Raw genomic sequence first — 18,452 nt, 5'->3', positions numbered from 1 at the left:
TCTGTACAAATTGTCAGATTATGGTTTGAATGCCACAGGCAATGATGCAACAACAACAATAATAATAATATAAAAGTAATAGTGGTGGTAATAAGTGATAGTAAATGGTAGTGGTGGTATCTGCATCTTCTTGCAAATTTGAATTGAATATGTCTGGGCATATTTTTAAGGTTTTGCTTCCTTAAGAGACCGCGGAGGATTATGGGATGTCATCGGAGAAAACTGCAGCGCGGGCTCTGCTTTTGATACGACATACAGTCTGTGTTGAGCTATTGGCTGCTGAACACGTCATGTTTTTCAAAACGAAACAAGGATACTCCTTTTACTTTCAAAATAAAAAAGACCACCCTACCCAAACGTTTACAAATAAAATCTTTGTTTGTCTATCGAGTGGAACTTTTCAAATACATGGTAAAAGAACCCGTATTTATAATAGGAGGGGGCTGTAATAAATATACTATAACGCAGATTGTTTTATTCAATTTAATAATTCGAAATCTATTTACGTAAAGGCCACTTCACAAATCATGGTTATTTAAAAAGAATGTAATAATAATAATAATGATAACGACAATGATAATGATTGTCCATATCGTATAAACGAATGATTTACTGTAATTGCAAATAGGTAAATGCATCTTAATTTGAAAATGAGAGCGGAAGTCAGGTGGTGGTTATGCATTTGAAGTAACGTTAGCCTATAGCTATCGCCAGAGAAATCTTACAGTTAATATAAGAATAAAATAACAGTGATAATGCAGAATCGCTGTGCTGTGTTAGGGTGCAGTACTGGAAAATGGGATCCTCAGCCACTCTTCAGGTTTCCCCGCGACGCAGAAAGGTAATCAATGTTGTAGCGATGCCCATTAAACAAACAATCTGTAGCTACATGGAAAACTTTTATGTAATACACTAAATGCTCGTTAAAATGTCATGTTTCGTTCAGATAAACACAATTGCCTCAAACAAGAAACCTCATTGTAACTAAGTTAACGGTTGTCCATTTCTCTACATCATTTGTTTTGAAAGCCCAGAATTTGACGTTCTCGCGTGTTCACGTTTGTAAAGCTGCTAGAGAAAGTCCAGTTCCTCTGTTTCTTAAACAGGTCTCAGTTTGGTTTGCACTATGCCATGTGTACATCCACGATTCAAAACCAATTTTGAGAGAGAACATGCACTATTATCATGCAGTATAACTCCATTTGATACATTTATTTTTTTATCCTTTTTAATGCAAAGATGGATTTAGAAGGACCAAGTACGTATTGCTTAGTTGCAGTACAAACAAATTATTTTATCCTGTTCCCCTGCATAAAATAGACCTGTCAATGCAAATGCTAAGACTGTTGAAAACTGCAATACAAACATAAACATAAATACCTACAGGTTAATTCATCACTATGTGTTAGTATGTTCATACACAGCTTTTATGTATTCTGTATTTCTTCACAGTAATCATTACAAATGCAGACATGCATTAAATAATTGTGTGTGTAGCATCTGATGGGACCACTAGCATTACTTTTTGTTGACAGTAATTTTAGTAATTCTTGATTTTAGGTGCAAGAAGTGGGCTGGGATATGCGAAAGAAAATATCTCACAGAAATGTCACCAGACCAGCTGCACAGATACTACAGAGTTTGTGGAAAGCATTTCGACACGTCTCTGATTGATGAAGTGAGCAGTGTTTTCCTAACCATTTTGCTGAATTGCTATAGACAATGTAAATATTCCATTGTCACCATTACTCTAATATAAAATGGTGTATAGTTCAATGAGGAAATGCAGCTCTGTGTGTATTTTGAGTAATCCAAATTGACTGTTAGAGGAAAAGACAGACATTGTTTTACTAAACTGTGTTTGTTTGCAATGCCAAGGGTAAAATGTTGAGGGATGATGCCACCCCAAGTGTTTTGGATACACCAAGCCAATCTCAAAATGCTCAGGTCAAGCGCAACACGGAGGTGAGCAAAATAGAAAGGTTTGGATGTACAACATAATCAGTTTGATTATTTTTTATTATTCATACTTTCATCATATCCCTTTGTTTTTGTAGACCAGAGAAGATGAAACGGAAAATGAGGGGAGGAAAAGTAAGTAAGAAATATTAGCAGAGAATTAAAAAACAATTCAGATTCTGTCCTGCAACTGTTTTCATTATCTTGTAGAAATCAAGATGTCTAAAGCAGACACAGCCCAGGAAGATGTTCAGCCTTTTTCCGAGGAAGATGAAACCAAAGAGTATTTCAAGTCACTGTTTGAAGTTCTTGTACTGTTAGCAGAGCAAAACATTTCTCCTACTGGACCTGGTGAAATGAAACAGGATGATCTTGGGCCAAGTAATCTTCAGGCACTGTTAGAATATTGCATGAATTGTGGAGATGACGTTTTAAAGAAGAAGTATGAGGAGAAAAAGGAGTACTTTTCCTCAGGTGAACTGACTCAGTTGATTGAGGTTTGTGAAAAGTATGTCCGCAGTAAACTAGTAGAGGAAGTAAAACAAAATGGCTTTTTTTCACTAATCACCCAGGAGCTGGTAAAAATCTCAGGAACATTTTATCTTCCTGTGTTTGTCCGTTTTATGGACCAGTCTAACTGCCAGCAAGAGAGGTTTTTTGGATTTCTGAATTTTGAAGGTGACGGTGAAGTGCTGGCAGAGAAACTTTTGTCTGAATTGACCGACCAATGGGGTCTAAACATGGAACAGTGCAGAGGTCAAGCTCATTCCTACACTGGAGCACACTTTAGTAAAATAAAAAAATTTTCTGCCAAAGTAATGGAAAAGTATCCGATGACAGTACTAACACTGGGATCTACCCACACACTGAACACTTCACTTGCTGATGGTATGGCTTTGTCGGGTGTTCAGCTTGTCATGTCAACTTTGAGAAAGATCGAGTCGTTCTTCAGTCAGTCGCAGCAGCTGCAATTGGAGTTGGAACACGCCATTTCAGTTCTCTACCCAGACAAAGAAGAAAGAGCAAATGAACTGAAGGAGAGTTCTCGTACAAGCTGGACGAGACAAGACAATGCTTTTGATGTCGCTTTGGACCTGCTAGAGGCTCTCCTGCTCTGTGTGGACAGCGTGCATGACAATGAAGACATGAGGTGGAGCGATAAAGTTACACATGATGCCTTAGAGATATCAAAAGCATTAACTGATTTTGAGTTCATCATGGCTTTGGTCATACTCAAAAACACAATGATTCTCACTCAGGCATTTGCAAAGAATATGCAAGGGAAAGAATCAGATGTCCATTTTGCATCAACCAGTTTAAAAGCCGTTCTGCACTCTCTGAAGGAGGTATCGGACAACATTGACGTATATCATGAGTTCTGGAATGATGAAGCTGTTAATTTGGCTGTTGGCATGGAGATCCCTGTAACGCTTCCTCAGGCTTACTTGAGAAAGCGAGCATCAGAATCACAAACCAATAAACCTGATAGTTACTACAAGAACCATTTAACTGTCCCTGTGGTGAACCACATCATCAAAGAAATCAATGATCTTTTTAGTGAAGACCACCTGAAGTTCCTGCGGTGCCTGTCGCTGGTTCCTGCAGTCATAGAGCAGCAAAAGTCTAGTAAACCTGAGGAGGAGAGTGTGCAGATTTTTAAAAATGACATTCCCAATGCAGAAACCCTCTCTGCTGAACTCCACTGTTGGTGGGTTAAATGGAGCAAAAAAGGAAAAGGTGAGACTTTTCCATCCAGTCTCCATGAAACATTGCAGCTGGCAGACGTGAAGTTCTTCCCAAACATGCTTGCACTCCTGAGACTGATTGGAATAGTGCCGACTCTAGCCCTGGAAGACAGCTGCAATGTTGCAGTCATGCGCTTCAGAATGTATATGAAAAACACTCCTGATCAATGCAAATCAAAAAGTCTTGCTCTCTTGAACGTAAACCATGACGTTGCATATGATTTGGACACAATGGTTGAGGTCTATATGAACACGTACTCTAGAGGGGAGGAGGGAGATGGAGAGTCAGGTCAGGTTGAATGTAACACTTCTGAATAGACAGCTGAGTTGGGAAGTCTTGGTTATCCTTTGTACAAAATGTCTTTTTTAAATGTTTTTAAATTTTGTTTTGATAAATGTCATCTGTATATGTTGTTAAATACCGTTTTCATTTTTTGCCTTCAGGATTGTCAAAAAAGTTTCAAATTTGATGTGTGTTTTATATCAAATGTAAAGATAAACGTGTGAATATACAGTATAAGTATTGTTTTTGTTTAGTAAAACTGTGTTTAATGACATCATTCTACATCTGGTCCAAAAACAGAAAGTTTAAATTCAGAACCAGAAACAGCAGGAAGTGTCTGAGCCACTGAAATGAATTTGTTGACTGTCCATGTTGTTTTGAGATGCAGATTTATTAAAGAAGCACAACATTGTTGTTTTTTTACTCAAATAAAATTAATTGTTTTTTCACCTCAGCTCAGTATGTCAGCATCACCCTTGTATTTGTTTAGTATACACTGTCTCGTATAAACAAAAGCGGAGTCACTAGCTGCTCTGTGATTCAGATTTTTAGTTTAGACTGTTCTGTTTTGAATTAACCAGATGGAAGAGTATTTTTCAGTCTGTGTGTAAAAGATTTTCCACTTCCAAAATAAATATTTGTTAAACAACATGAAAGTCTTTTATCAGTTCTCCCCTAGGATCGCTTGCAAAATGCTCTTTCATACAGAGAAGTTTATGTTAGATTAGGGATCTAAGTCAGCTGGATCCTGCAATCACATGGTGGGCCAGGGCAATCTGATGCAACAGGTAAGAGTTTTCCTAGTCACTATGTTGATTATGCTCCATTAGTTGATGCAGAACTTACAGGTGTCATCTTTTTCTCTTATTGGAGCAGGTATATATATATATACACGTATATATACACATATATACATACAGTATATGGATGCAGTGAGGGAGGACATGCAGATAGTTGGAGTCAGAGTAGAAGATGTACAGAACAGGGGGAGATGGAAATCAATGATTCGCTGTGGCAACCCCTGAAAAAAAAGGGACAAAGCCAAAAGAAAAAGAGGAAGAAGAGGAGCAGGTGGTCAGTCATAGCTCAATGATGCTTGCTGGTACAATTTTGCTGAAGACCACTTAGCAAGGCTGCACAGGATGAAGTTCATACCTTAAATAAATACACCGGTGTGTGCTCGCTCAATACACTACAGATCAGAATTCACGATCCACTGATAATAAACCCAAATCTCTTACAATCAATTCAACAGCTTTTAACAATCTTTATCTTAAAAATAAAAAGCAGTTTAGTTAATTTAGCAGCAAACTGCGTGCAAATTAAAACCGTGAACAGCAGAGTGTGGTAAAATGTACAGTTTACAAGAATATATTTAAATAGTACACGGGCATTGCACATTGCAGTTAGTGTGCTCTGTTCAGGATCATTCTCTAACCGCCATTAACAGGATGTTTGGTGAAGTAGGTCAAAAAGGCATTCTCTCTTCACTATTCCGTAACAGCCAGGTTGAAGCACATAGATTTAGCATCACACGTCTGAGTGTGAAGCTGGGCGTCAAAATCAACAAGAGAATGGTTAACAGACAGTTTAAACAGGACATCGTCTATTTTTCTGTTGCTCTCTGTCATAGGGAACCACACAGAGAGAAAACATTAGACTACAGTTCGATCAAAAGCATTTGAACTAGGTCCAGCACACAGCATGGTATGGATCGTTTGCCCGCTTTGTTCTCTCGTTACCCTAACACCTTATCCTGTCCTGGCGGGACCACTGTGCCATCTGGTGGCCCACACGAGGTACTTCTCGTTGTAGTTCCTGGTTGATGGGATAACACGCTTTCGGAGTCTTTGCTCAGCACATAATATCAACTTTTTAAAGCATGGATTTACAAGATTCTTAGATCACAAAACAACCACCAAGCGAAGGAAACACCGAAAGAGAACCGTGTCGGTTGTAGGTTGTGCCGGAGGCATGTCTGTGTAGACTGTGCTGCACCTTTACTCACATTAGGCTAAGCTAAGGTAGCGTGTAACCGCCTGCTAAGCGGCTAACTTAACAGCTAGCCTCGGTGCAGATCAAAATGACTGACTGCTGCGCCGTACTGAGCTGTGATTTCAAACCAGGAGAAGCCACCACTGCGCTTTTCAGCTTCCCTGCGGATCCAGGGCGGTAAGAAATACCACTATTAAAGTGATTACGTGATAATTAATAAGCCAAGACCATGCACCGTGAATGTATTCCCTATTCACTGCTAACACCTTAGCCGCATGTTGGCTAACAGCGATACAACTCTGGAAAATGGCGCAGACTAGTTACTCTTGAAAGAAAAAAGTGAAATTGACCCGGTTAATTATTTTAAATTTGTAAGATGGATATTCATGTTTTGTATTTATACAATTCGATTACCATTGTGGAAGCCGCCTCCACAAATGGCTTAATACCTTAGTTAAAAACTTTTTTGTATTGTAACTGAAATCGCCATTGACTTAACGGCACTGGATGTGTTTCTATGGCGTGTGGTGTAAAAATGACTTTTGTGGGATGAGGCATATTATTCATTGGTAATTGCTTCGACACTGTATAGTTAAAGAATACCAGTGGCTGTACAGTACTTAGTAGAAAATTTCAAATCTGATGCTTCGGTCGTTTTGACAGGTGTTACCCGTATGAATGAATACTGTAACACATACCTGTGTCCCATTGCTACCGACTCAAAATTTTAAGATCGCGTTTGATGCAAATATGTTTAATAAATAATTTGGGTAATATTAGTTTATACTCTTCTGTGGAAAATACATGAGTGACTGCGCAGAAAAGCCAGTGGTCAACGTTTTCCAGGGATCAAACTGATGACGAGATAAAAGCATGAAGCTCCCCACTACAAACAGTATTTGTTTAAAATTGCATTTCATACAAAGCTGGGACTGGTGAGGGATATAAAAATACCAGTATTTGTTTAAAATTGCATTTCATATAAAAATACTTTTGTAATTTTCCATGCAATACGTACATATTTATTTATTTTACATCCTCGTATCCCATAAGGATACCAGTTCCTAGGCCAATGAAAAAAGACACTGGAATGGATACAGTATGTGTTCATGTAGTCGGCTTTTGTCTGTCATTTGTCACTTAACCTGTGTGTTTCATTGTTGATTAATCAAATTTGCTCCAGGACATATGAATCCACCTTAATATACTACGGTACATTCATTACTTAAAGCCATTGAATAAGCTTGAGGAACTAGTAAGAAATTCAACTTTTAAGTTTCTGCATTTATACTTTATAATTACATTTTCTGCATGTCACTATTAATCTTGTGTTTTTACTTTTTTTTTTCATTTTGATGTATGGTTGAAGAAGGCACAGTTTGGTGCAACCTATTCGTTAGTTCCTGATAGGAGTCAAAGTAACAGTATAACCCTTCAGAAATATTTAAATTATACCACCAACTACAAAGTCTGACATCAATTTTACATTGACAACCTGACAGTGATAACATTTTTATACACCAAACACTATGGCCACATATTCTGGACAGAGTAACTACAAAAACTTAACTCAGAATTTTCAAGTGAACCCAGAGAAGTGGTTAGGTCATGGTAACCTACAATTAGGTCACAAGTGATCATTTAGTTGTTTACAACACATTTATTTCACTTGTTTCCGAGAATCCTTTTCTGCAATGCCATACACACACAAAAATAAACCATGTCCACTACTGTCCATTTTTACTCGCATTTCAGCATATATGGTTTTGTACACACAGCTTAACATTGAAACAATGATTTAACAATCACAGCAAAATTGTTGTGACGATAATAGAAAGTGATGCTAAAGTATTCCCAAAAACTTTTCTTTTAAAAGGTTTGTGCCACTTTTGATTAGGAGATCAGATTTACGAACAAATAAATTTAGTGGTTGAAAAGAAAATGTTTTATTATTCACACGTTGCAACCTAATACCACCCTCTGTTTTTTTTTCCAGTTGTAAACAATGGTTGAACAACTGTCATCGTGAAGATTTGTCATCAGAACCTCCGGAACAGTTGCATAAACTGTACAAACTCTGTGCAAAGCACTTTGATCCCTCTATGATTTCTCAACAGGTGACAAGCCCTTGTGGGTTTTTTAATGTCAAATGGCAGAAAGGGTTTGATTGTTTTATAATAAACCAACATTGTCCATCAACATAAGGCACTGTATTTACTGGAACATACATAACACAGGTTAAGTAATAAAAATGAAAACACCTGTATTTCTTTCTTAATTAGCATACCTTTCAGTTAGTGAAGTAGTCATTAGATCTGCTTAATCCTGGCAGAATCTTGGCCTCAGAAGAACTCAACCTTTTGAGGTTAAAATAACCTAAAATGATTATAATTTTATTTACAAAATTAGAATAGTTTATAGTCAGCTGGTCATTGACTTACTATTGCAGAATTATTATTGTTAAATATATATATATTTTTTTCTCTTTTCTGGATTCCAGGGTGCCTCTTGTTGGGTCCTGAGTGAAGATGCTGTTCCAACAATATTTGACCACACATTAGCTGAGAATAACCAACCTGCCAGCAACAGAAAACGAGCAGGAGATCCTGTAAGAATTTTTTTTTTATAAAAAACAAAATGAAATTTTTTTTTGTGTGCCAATTTTGTAATTGTCATTTTTCTTTTTAGTGTGATGATGAGCCAACCTCTGTGAAAAAAACGAAAGGTACAGGGATTAAGCAATGTCTGTATCAATAATTACATTATAATTATAGTGTATCAGAACAACCGTCATTAATTCTTTTGTTTTAGCAGATAACACAGATGGTTTAGAAGTGACTGGACAGACGAGAGACATATCTGAAGAGTATAGTGAAATACCTAAACTACAGAATGATGACCAAATCCCAGAGGATGGAGTCGGCTCCAAAGCAAAAGAGACTCTAAAAGTGTATTTTAAAGAGATTTTGGCACTGACTGGATTCAGCATCAATGATGCAAACATCAACACCGATGAGCTTGGTGGTGCTCGGGTTCAGCAAGCCCTCAATCCTATCTGTGTGGAGAAAATCGACAAGAAGGAAATTCTGCAGTTCAGCGAGAACCTCATGCAGGAGGAGATCCAGAACAGCCTCAGACAGGCACGCTTCTTCTCTATTCTGCTTCAGGATGTGACGAGCATAGAGGGCAAGGAACAGATCCCAATTTTCATCAGGTCTGTTACTGTCTCTGGGTTCCCACAGAAGTACCTGATTGGTTTTCTGCCATGTGATCTTGATGCAGAGAATCTCTTTTACATGCTCCTTTCTGAGTTAAGAAACAAGTGGGGGCTGAGGATGGAGCACTGCAGAGGACTCACTTACCTAGTTACAGGCAGTATTTGCCAGAAAATTCGGGACCTAACCTGCAAGATTCTTCAGGAGTTTCCACAGGTAGTTCTGGCACCAAGTGAACCATATGCATTCAACATATGGATCATTCGCTGCATGCCAATGCCCTCCATTCAGAAGACTGCAGACACTGTTGAGGAAGTGGCCTCATTACTCAGGAGAACACCAGAGCTATCCAGTAGATTGGAGGGAAATATCCAGATGACTTATGGGCATATAAAAGGTGAAGTGGACAGAATTAAAGCAGCTATCAGTGGGAATTGGGAATATAGCACTGATGCCTTCCAGACAATGATAGAGATTCTGGAGCCATTTCTCAACAGCATCAATGAGATGATTTCAAAAGTAGATGAAGAGACTGCTGAACAGATGGCAAAGCTCAAGCTGGTTTTGAGGAATTTCAACTTCATCATCACACTTATTGTTCTGAAGAACACACTCTGTTGTGTGAGTATACTCAACTCAAGTCTCAGGGGAATAATAAGCATCAGCAGTACCTTGCAGTACACCATTTCCAATGCCTTAAAGCTGGTGAACAAATATCAACAGGAGCTTGCTGTTTTTCACAAGAAATGGATTGCAGATGCAGTTGGCCGAGCCAAAAAGCTGGGAGTAGAGGTTATCAAACCAGAAGTTGACCATGAAGATGCAGCTGAAACACCACTGGAGGACTTTTACAGAGAAACTCTGAGCAGGCCAATCTTACAGTATCTTGTTGCAGAGTTGAAGAGGGTGTTTAGCGTTGAGATGGTGAGGATTCTGCGATGGCTTTCACTTGTGCCATCCTACATGGCTGACCACAATTTTAGCATTCGCAGAGATAAAGTAGCAGATGCTAACTTGAACAACCTGGCAAGGCCAGACTCGTTCTACGAAGAGCTGGGCTGTTGGGAAGTGAAGTGGAGGCATGCCAGCAAGCGCAGAATTCTACCAACCACAGTCTTTGCCACTCTCAAGATTCCTGATATAGAGTTTTATCCGAATGTCCAGAGCTTGCTGCGCGTCTTGGGCACTGTTCCGTGTGTCAACGCAGAGGCAGACGTGTACGGCCAGTATCACATGGTACTGGAACGATGCCAGGCCTACTTAAAAGCCACACCAGTGGACCAACGACAGTGCAGCATGGCATATATTTATGTCAACCAAGATGTGCACTTCAGTGTTGAACAAATGGTGGAATTGTACGTCCAAAAGCATCCAGACATCCTGCAGCTGCTTCACACAGTGTGTAGACTTTTATTTACCACAGACACCACAAAATATAACTAATTTTAAAACAAGTTTTTCTTATATAAAATATTAATATTTTTCTCTGTTTGTCTATTACAGAATGAAGACACAAAAGAAAAACCTATCAAATGTAAGACAATTTAAATAAAGTACACCAGTCATTTCAAATAATTTTGTGGCCTTCTTGCATGTGTTTAAATTAAACGCTATCTTGTTCCCAACTAAGATGTATGAATGGTTTATTTAACGTACAACTGTCCTCTTCTCATTTCAGTGGAAGCCCACGGAAACCATGCAGAAAAAGACACTGAAGAAGAATTACAGATCTTAAATCTTGAGATGGATGCTGAAAGGCTTGTGGAGATGAAATGTGCAGAGACTGATCGAGAAGCTCTCAAAGCTGCCTTACAGTCTGCGATGACAGCTGCATTCACTAGTCAAAACAGGGTAGCTAGTGACAATTCTGCTCAGGATGGAGAAGTTGAATATGTCACCAAGTCTGAAATGAAAGAAGTTCTCTCAGTGTGTGAGAGTGCTGTCAGGGAGAGAATCCTCACTGAAGTGGGAAGTTCATTCTTTTCCTTGTTTATTGACCGTGTTGTCAAATTTGGGGAGAAAGACTACCTCCCACTCTTTCTACGCTTTGTGGACAGTTTCGATGTCATGCGACTGGAGCTGATTGGATTCCTTGAGGTTGATCTCGATTGCGATATGATGGTGCAGCGTCTCATGGAAATAGTTACGGAAGTGTGGCGTCTTGATTTGAACAACTGCAGAGGTCAAGCATACCTAGGCTCTGGTGATGTCTCTTACAAGCTGAAAGCTTTTGCCTGTAAAGTCCAAGAGAAGTATCCTCTTGCTATAAGCACACACTGCTCAGCCTACTCATTTAACACTTGGTGGTCAAAGACCACCCCAGTCCCTGCAGTTAAAAGAGCTATAGACACATTTGAAGACGTTTTGACGTTTTTTGGTAGCAGTGCTAATTTAGAAAAACAGCTTGACCAAGTGATAGCCAATGGTCTGAAAGAAAGCTATGAAAAGGCCCAGAGGTTGCAAGGGACATTCTGTCTCCAGTGGCCGGAGAAGCACGATTCCTATGAGGTGTTTGTGCAGATGATGGAGCCCTTGGTTGAATGTTTGGAGAAAGTAAAGAACAACCCACAGAGGTGGACCTCAGTGATGTCAGAGCAGGCTGGTGCCCTTCTTGGCAATTTGTTGGAGTTTGACTTCATCATGGCCATGGTGGTTTTAAAGAATGCATCCTCCTTTACCAGAGAGCTGAGTGCTGGTCTTCAAAAAGACCACTTCAGTGCTGTGTCTCATCTTTGCCAAATCAGTGGTATTGTGGCTTCCCTGAACAGAGTTAAAACAAATATGAAGGTGTTTCACCAAAACTGGTTTGATGAGGCATGTGCGATGGCAAAAAATCTTAAAGTACAGATTGAAGTGCCTGAACAGTCTTTGCCAAAGGATGGTATGATAAAGCCAGTTGGTTACTACAAAGACAGTTTAAGTGTGCCCCTGGTGGATAACCTAATTAATACAGTTAAGGACCATTTTTCAGATGACCACATTGAAGCTCTCAACTTCCTCTCTCTGGTGCCGTGCTCTGTCACAGTCAGTTACATGTTTGAGAGATTGAAGTCAAAGCCCCCGCTCTACAGCAGTGATCTTCCTGACGCTGACAACTTTTTCACTGAGCTTTGCTGTTGGAGGGTAACTTGGAAAACCAAGGTGGCTTCTGTGACTGTCCCAAGCTCCATATTTCATACATTGCGTTTGCCACTAATGCAATACTTTGGAAACATCAATACACTGCTAAGGATTATGGCTGTGTTACCAAGCACAGCGCTGGAAGATTGTGATGTTGTAATGCGCCACAAAAAATTCCAGGAATATCTGAGAAATACAGATCCTAAAGACAGGTCCACATGCTTGGCCATGCTGCAGGTGGGAACGGACTTCAAGAGAGATCTGGATCGCATGGTTGCTCAGTGTTTGAAGATTACTCCCCAAGCATTGGAGGGTATTTGTCTGGTATGTGTTTGTAATCTTAATGTGACTTAATGCGTGTGCTTAATTTATTGATTCTGTCTAAGTTATTAATTTATATGGCTATAGGGCTAACCATTGTTCTCATTTATTTCCCAAAGGACCAGGAATCCAAAAATTTCAACAAGAATGCTGAAAACAACATGGAAGGTGAGGTCAATTCTAAATTATACATATTTTACTAAAATCCTTACACATTGTTTAGAGAACAATTTATTCAACTTTTTTGTGTTTGCAATTATAGTTGTGCTGTTTTCCATTTTCCCCATACTGTAGTTGATCCTGTCAACGAGACAGTGGAGCAGCCCCAACCTGAACTGTGCCCTGACAAAATTGTGGCTCAAGAAATAAAAGTTGAGATAGTGGATGAAAATGACAGTACTGGAGATAATCGACAAAGTCTAGCAACAGTGTTCAGATTTGCGGCACTGCTTGGAAAAAAGAATTGCAGTCTCTCCGATCTGTCAGAAGAGGACAAAGACCTTTTAATCCACGAGCTCAGCATGTGCCACTGGTTCCAGAGAGAGAACAAAGGTGATGGTGGCATGGTCAACCTCCTCAACAATGCCATCAGAGATGCCATGCTCAAAGAAATTCAAGAATCCCCCTTCTTCTCACTTATCACAGACAAACCCATTAAAATTGCAGACAAGACGCATTTGCCTGTTTTCATAAGGTATGTTGGAGAATCTGCCCCCAAAGTTGAGCTGATGGGTTTCTTGCCATTTCATGAAAAGTGTCACGTTGATACACAAGCAAATAACCTTGCAAAGATTCTCACTGAGGACTGGGGGTTACCAATGTCTCAATGTCGAGGACAGGCGTTCATGCATATGGGCCCAGGGTACCAGAGCCTGAAGAAAATGTCTTTGGATTTCCTGCAGAGTTACCCACTCTGTGTTGTAACCCCAAGTGAGTCGTGTGGCCTTGCCCATTGGCTGGTAGGGAGTGTGCCTTGCCCCTCAGTAGCTAAAATGTTGGATATAACTGAAGACCTGCTTCTGTTCTTTGATCAGTATCCTGGTCTAGAGGGACAGTTGGCGCAGGCTGTTGATGGGCTGTTGGATATGCCAAGAGAAGCCCTGGAGGAGTTCCCAGAAACATGTTGCTCGAGGTGGAGAAAGAGAGAGGACTTCTTTGATATACTTGCTAACACATTAGAGGGTATTCTCAGCTGCCTGGATGTTGTTAGCTCCAGTGCCACAGGAGCCAAATTGATGAATGCACAAATCCTCTCCACTGCTCTACGTAATATGGATTTCATTGTCACCCTTGTGATTTTAAAGAACGCTTGTGCTCCTCTACGTAACTGCAGCACTGTCTTTCGCTGCGGAAATCCCGCTGACATCCTCTGTGAAGTAGAGAAAATCCCGTCACTCATAGAGACTCTGAACAAAATGTTAGAAAATGTGAGTACTTTGCACTCCACATGGTTCGAGCAGGCCTTCCAGCTGGCCTCCAAGGTAGCACCTGAACAAGTGTGCTTTTCAGAGGAAGCTAACAACTATGAATCACCCGAGATATATTACAGAGAAAATCTGAGTGTTCCTCTCCTCAACAGTCTTATTGATGAGATGAAGTTCTGCTTCTCTGAGAGTCACTTGAAAGCCCTGTCAGTCCTCTCATTGCTGCCTTCCTGCAACCCACAACCAATTCTTTCCGAGTCCACAGAAAAGCCATTCAGCCTCTACCTTACAGATCTACCTGAGCCTGAAGCGGCAGAGCAGGAAGTCAATATCTGGGCCTCTGTGTGGAGAGACAAATTCCAGGATGTTGCCCCACCAACATCCATTGCTGAAACACTGATTCACCCTGAGTCAAAGAACCATCCTACCATTACTCTACTGCTCAGGCTGGTCGCTGTCCTGCCCAGTGTTAGTATGGAGTATGATCTGATGAAGACCACACTAAATTCCATAAGGGATCTGTTGAAAAACACTTTATGCAAAGGCAGCATAGTGGATCATGTGATGCTCCTCTCCCACTGTAAAACCCTGCAGAGGCTACCAGAGGTCATTGAGAAGTGTGTTGAGGTGGATCCACATAGTGTCTCCTGTCTGTCTCAGGTAAATATGTTTGTTTCTAATGATTACAGGATTTAAACAATTAGAAACTCAAGCATATAATTGCAGTATTCATATAAAAAGGATTTTGCAACTCTGCAATTAACTATATTTTTCATATGTTCTGAAGGTGATGACAACTTTAAAAAAGCTGAAGTTGATCAAAGGTAAGTTCAATTAAAATCTGAAAATCTGTCATCACAAAAAGACAAAGTATTTCATTCTAAAAAATTAGAGCGAGAAAACTTTTTAACGCATAGGCAGAATGAGGTGCACTGCATATTCAATAATTCTCTCTATGTTCTTGATGTAAGCTTGTTTGCTTGATGTGTTCTACAAGGCATTGTTAAGATGTACAGTAAGGACTAAAATCCACCAACTCTATGAACCTACATTTTGTTATAGTTCTGTATATTTTCTTAGCATTTTTCCATATTCATAACACCATCATTGGGATAAAAACAGGACTGATTTGACAGCTCTAGTAAACATGTGTGTGTTGTTGTTGCATGTGAAGATTGGTGTGAGTTATTTATAGCTCTTATTTTCTTTAAGCTGAAGTAAATACAGATGAGTCACTGGAGGTTTCCACTGGAGCAGCGGCGCCTAATGGTGGGGATGTGATTTCGGCTGATACAGAAGTGACGCTGACTGTGGTTCAAGAACCAAGACAAGCTGTGTCTTTCTACGAGCCACAGCTGCGCGAACAGATCATCAAGGAACTCTGGGACTCTCAGTTCTTCACCATTTTTACACAGCAAGCTGTTGAAATAGATGGAGAGCTCTACATTCCCCTGTGCATCAGGTACCTGCACAAAGAGGACATCCAGTGTGAGGAGACGCTGGCCTTCATCCCTTTCATTGAAGACCCAGTTTCCCTTGCAGAAGCCATTGAGACTGTCCTCTCTGAGAAGTGGGGGCTGAACATGGAGTACTGCAGAGGACAGGCTTCACTAAGTGTGGGTGAATTAGGAGCTCAGATGAGGGCGGTGAGTGTAGCAATAAATACAAAATATCCCCAGGCTGTAAGAACTGTCTCTTCTGCTTTGTCGCTCAACCTGTGGCTGGCCAAATCTTCTCCTGCTCAAGGAGCAGCTGATGCATCTTCTCTTGTCAGCAAAATATTACACTGGCTCACTGAAGATGCTGAACGTCAGAACAAACTGGAAGACATGATACTTTACGTCTTCAAGGAAGATGAAAGAAGTGGCTGTGAGCTGCAGGACAAACTCGTCAAAAACTGGGAGAAATGTCATGGCATGCACGAAGTGATAGTAGAGATTTTAGAGGCAGTCACGCTCTGCCTAAATGAGCTGAAAAGTGAGGGAAGTATTTCAAACCAGCAGCAAGCATCACAGTACTTGGATCAAATCAGAAATTTTGATTTTATCCTCTTTACAGTTGTACAAAAACACGTCCTGAGTGTTACTAAAGAGCTCAGCCACTCTCTCCAGGGCAAACCCTTAGACATGTTACTTGCTGTGAAAACAATACCCACCGTTAAAGAATCCCTCAATAAACTGAAGAGTGATATTGACACGCATCACAAGGTCTGGTTTGAAGAAGCTGTCACACTGGCTTTTAAACTCCATGTCCCTATGTTGCATTCAGTGCTTCTAGAGCCATTGGGTGACTTTTACAAAGAATCAGCAAGCTTAAAAGTTGTGGAGCACTCAATAGCAGAGATTGACAACCTCTTCACAGAAAAGGTATTGGATACCATGAGGTGTCTTGAGATTGTGCCTTACGCAATGTCCAAAGTAGAAACCAGCATCCTTAGTGGTCTGGTGTTCCGCCTGTACAAGGAGGACTTACCAGATCAGGCCTCGCTTCACACTGAGATTAAGTCATGGAAGGAAAAATGGTTCGATCCCTTGGCTGGCTACCTTCCAACTACTGTCCTCGACACCTTAAAGACATCGCATATAAGAAGTTTTAGTAACATTGAGACTTTGCTTAGACTCCAGGTCATCTTGCCATTTTCAAGAAGGGAGAGTGATTTCAGGGAAGGGAGAAGAAGCTTACAGGAGTTCATGGGCCAGAAAAAGAGATCTATCTCTGAGCTCCATCCTCTATAAGTGTTAGAGGTCTTCCATCAGTTAGCAGGTTTTAGAAATGCATTTGAGATGCCACCATTACCATCTTGTCTTCTTAATTCAAAAGATTTCTGTGTACATTGATCTAAATTCTTTAAAATTTGCTTTCATCGTTTTCCTGCAAACCGGTCTCTACGTTATTTTTTATGTCTGTAGTCTGTTCTATGAAATTGCCCAGTGGGACCAATGTCATGGGGGGGAAAAAAAGCAATGCTCCACTGATGGTTATCAATGCTTGTGTGCCTTTGATGCAAATCTAATAATTCACCCCATGTGTTATGATTATACATAAGTCAAAATTTGTCCCATTGCTGTGTGAAACAACTCTATTTTTATCATAAAATGACCAGACTGATTTCTGTATCGATAGATCCATTATACCTATGGAATTGCACCCTTACTCTGTCCTGGGCACAAGTAGAAGTAGTTCCATGTTCTTCTCAGATGATTTCTAATGTCACCTGTTTCTTTGCAGGAATGATTTTGCTGTAAACGTATGCTTAAAAGATTGTTTCCTTCAGAGGGAAATCCTTCGTATATATATTTGTCAGAAAAGTAATAAAGGAATTGAAAAAAATCATTTTTGTCATTCGTTCTTTGCCCCACTCAAATTCACGTGCAATCTGTGGTCACTCTTATTAGTCACCACAAGATGGCGTAGTGCAACTATGGTTTGTCCTTTCGAACAAGTTCGTAATCTAGAAAGTTACACTTTAAATACTGAAGCGTTTCTCTGATACTTAGCACTAAATCCAGGGACAGGGGAACGAATGAGTTAATACTTGGGATTAGAGATTGGCTCAAGTTAAGAAAAGTTAATATATAATTTGGGTAAGGGTAAATAAACATAATGCAAGTTCATAAGGCGTGAAATCGTATATAGATAAACGGTTATTTTTCTACTTTCTTTTTTTCAAGCTGCAGTGGGTTTGCTTCTAAATGAAATTCTGTGTTAGACCTTTGTTAATAATTGTTGACTAATAGGCATTTCACCTTCTGAATGAGGTAACGATGAATTAAATGTAGATTCTTTTTACTGATTTACCTACTGCCACACAAGGAGGTTAAATGAGGAAATACTTTTGTTTCAGGTTTTAACCCCATAAACAATTATGTTAATACATACTTTACTGTTTCTATGTGTCAGACCACTGCACTGCTGGATATGTGGACTGGAATTCAACTCTGATGCAAATCATCTTTTTGGTGTCCCATTATTTCAAATGAGGTTTGGTTAATGTTTAATTTCTCAGAACAAGTGCTTTGTGTGTGCAGCAGAATAACGTCCACCTCTCCTGTCAATCATTTGCCATGAATTTCAATCTAGCAAAACAAGACCTTCACATAAAATTGCAATGACACAGGTATGTTTTTACAGTTGCTGCTACATTCATTTCTGTCTGACTGGGCCTGATGTTTGTTTGATATAGTGTAGTGTCCACCAGGACACACTTACATAAAAAGTAACATTTTCCCTAATTTCTAAATACTATAAAGTACTACAACCTAACTATTACCCAACCTTTAATTGGTTGCTAATTGGTGTAATAAATTGACAGATGTTTAACAACCACTGCCACACCCCCCCCCCCCCCCCCCCACCCCACCCAAAAACAAAAAAACAACAATGTGGCGAC

The 18,452-nt window shown here is 39.9% G+C and overlaps 2 protein-coding genes across 4 annotated transcripts; both read left to right on the top strand.

Annotated features, from left to right (window-relative positions):
* The first annotated feature begins 635 nt into the window (after positions 1–635).
* Positions 636–4,441, top strand: thap12a (THAP domain containing 12a). The gene is made up of 5 exons (XM_008332269.3): positions 636–841; positions 1,561–1,678; positions 1,879–1,965; positions 2,058–2,094; positions 2,170–4,441. The coding sequence occupies exons 1-5, from the start codon at positions 756–758 to the stop codon at positions 4,020–4,022; spliced, it is 2,181 nt and encodes a 726-aa protein (XP_008330491.1). The 5' UTR covers positions 636–755; the 3' UTR covers positions 4,023–4,441.
* Positions 4,442–5,527: 1,086 nt separating this feature from the next.
* On the top strand, positions 5,528–17,392 carry LOC103394822 (uncharacterized). 3 transcript variants are annotated; one of them, XM_025065612.1, is made up of 11 exons: positions 5,528–5,786; positions 7,979–8,099; positions 8,483–8,590; positions 8,671–8,707; positions 8,797–10,595; positions 10,701–10,731; positions 10,876–12,641; positions 12,758–12,806; positions 12,933–14,722; positions 14,850–14,886; positions 15,275–17,392. In XM_025065612.1, exons 1-11 carry the CDS (start codon positions 5,692–5,694, stop codon positions 16,795–16,797), a joined length of 7,356 nt encoding a protein of 2,451 aa, XP_024921380.1. In that variant the 5' UTR covers positions 5,528–5,691; the 3' UTR covers positions 16,798–17,392. The 3 variants fall into 3 exon arrangements, with proteins under 3 accessions (XP_024921380.1, XP_024921379.1, XP_008330489.1); XM_025065611.1 differs by having other exon boundaries at positions 8,794–10,595; XM_008332267.3 differs by lacking the exon at positions 5,528–5,786 and adding an exon at positions 5,794–6,159 and having other exon boundaries at positions 8,794–10,595.
* Positions 17,393–18,452: the final 1,060 nt, after the last annotated feature.

Source organism: Cynoglossus semilaevis, chromosome 19 (genome assembly GCF_000523025.1).
Source record: "Cynoglossus semilaevis isolate Cse_v1.0 chromosome 19, Cse_v1.0, whole genome shotgun sequence".
Classification (NCBI taxonomy): domain Eukaryota; kingdom Metazoa; phylum Chordata; class Actinopteri; order Pleuronectiformes; family Cynoglossidae; genus Cynoglossus; species Cynoglossus semilaevis.
This window is presented reverse-complemented; position numbering and strand designations above follow the sequence as displayed.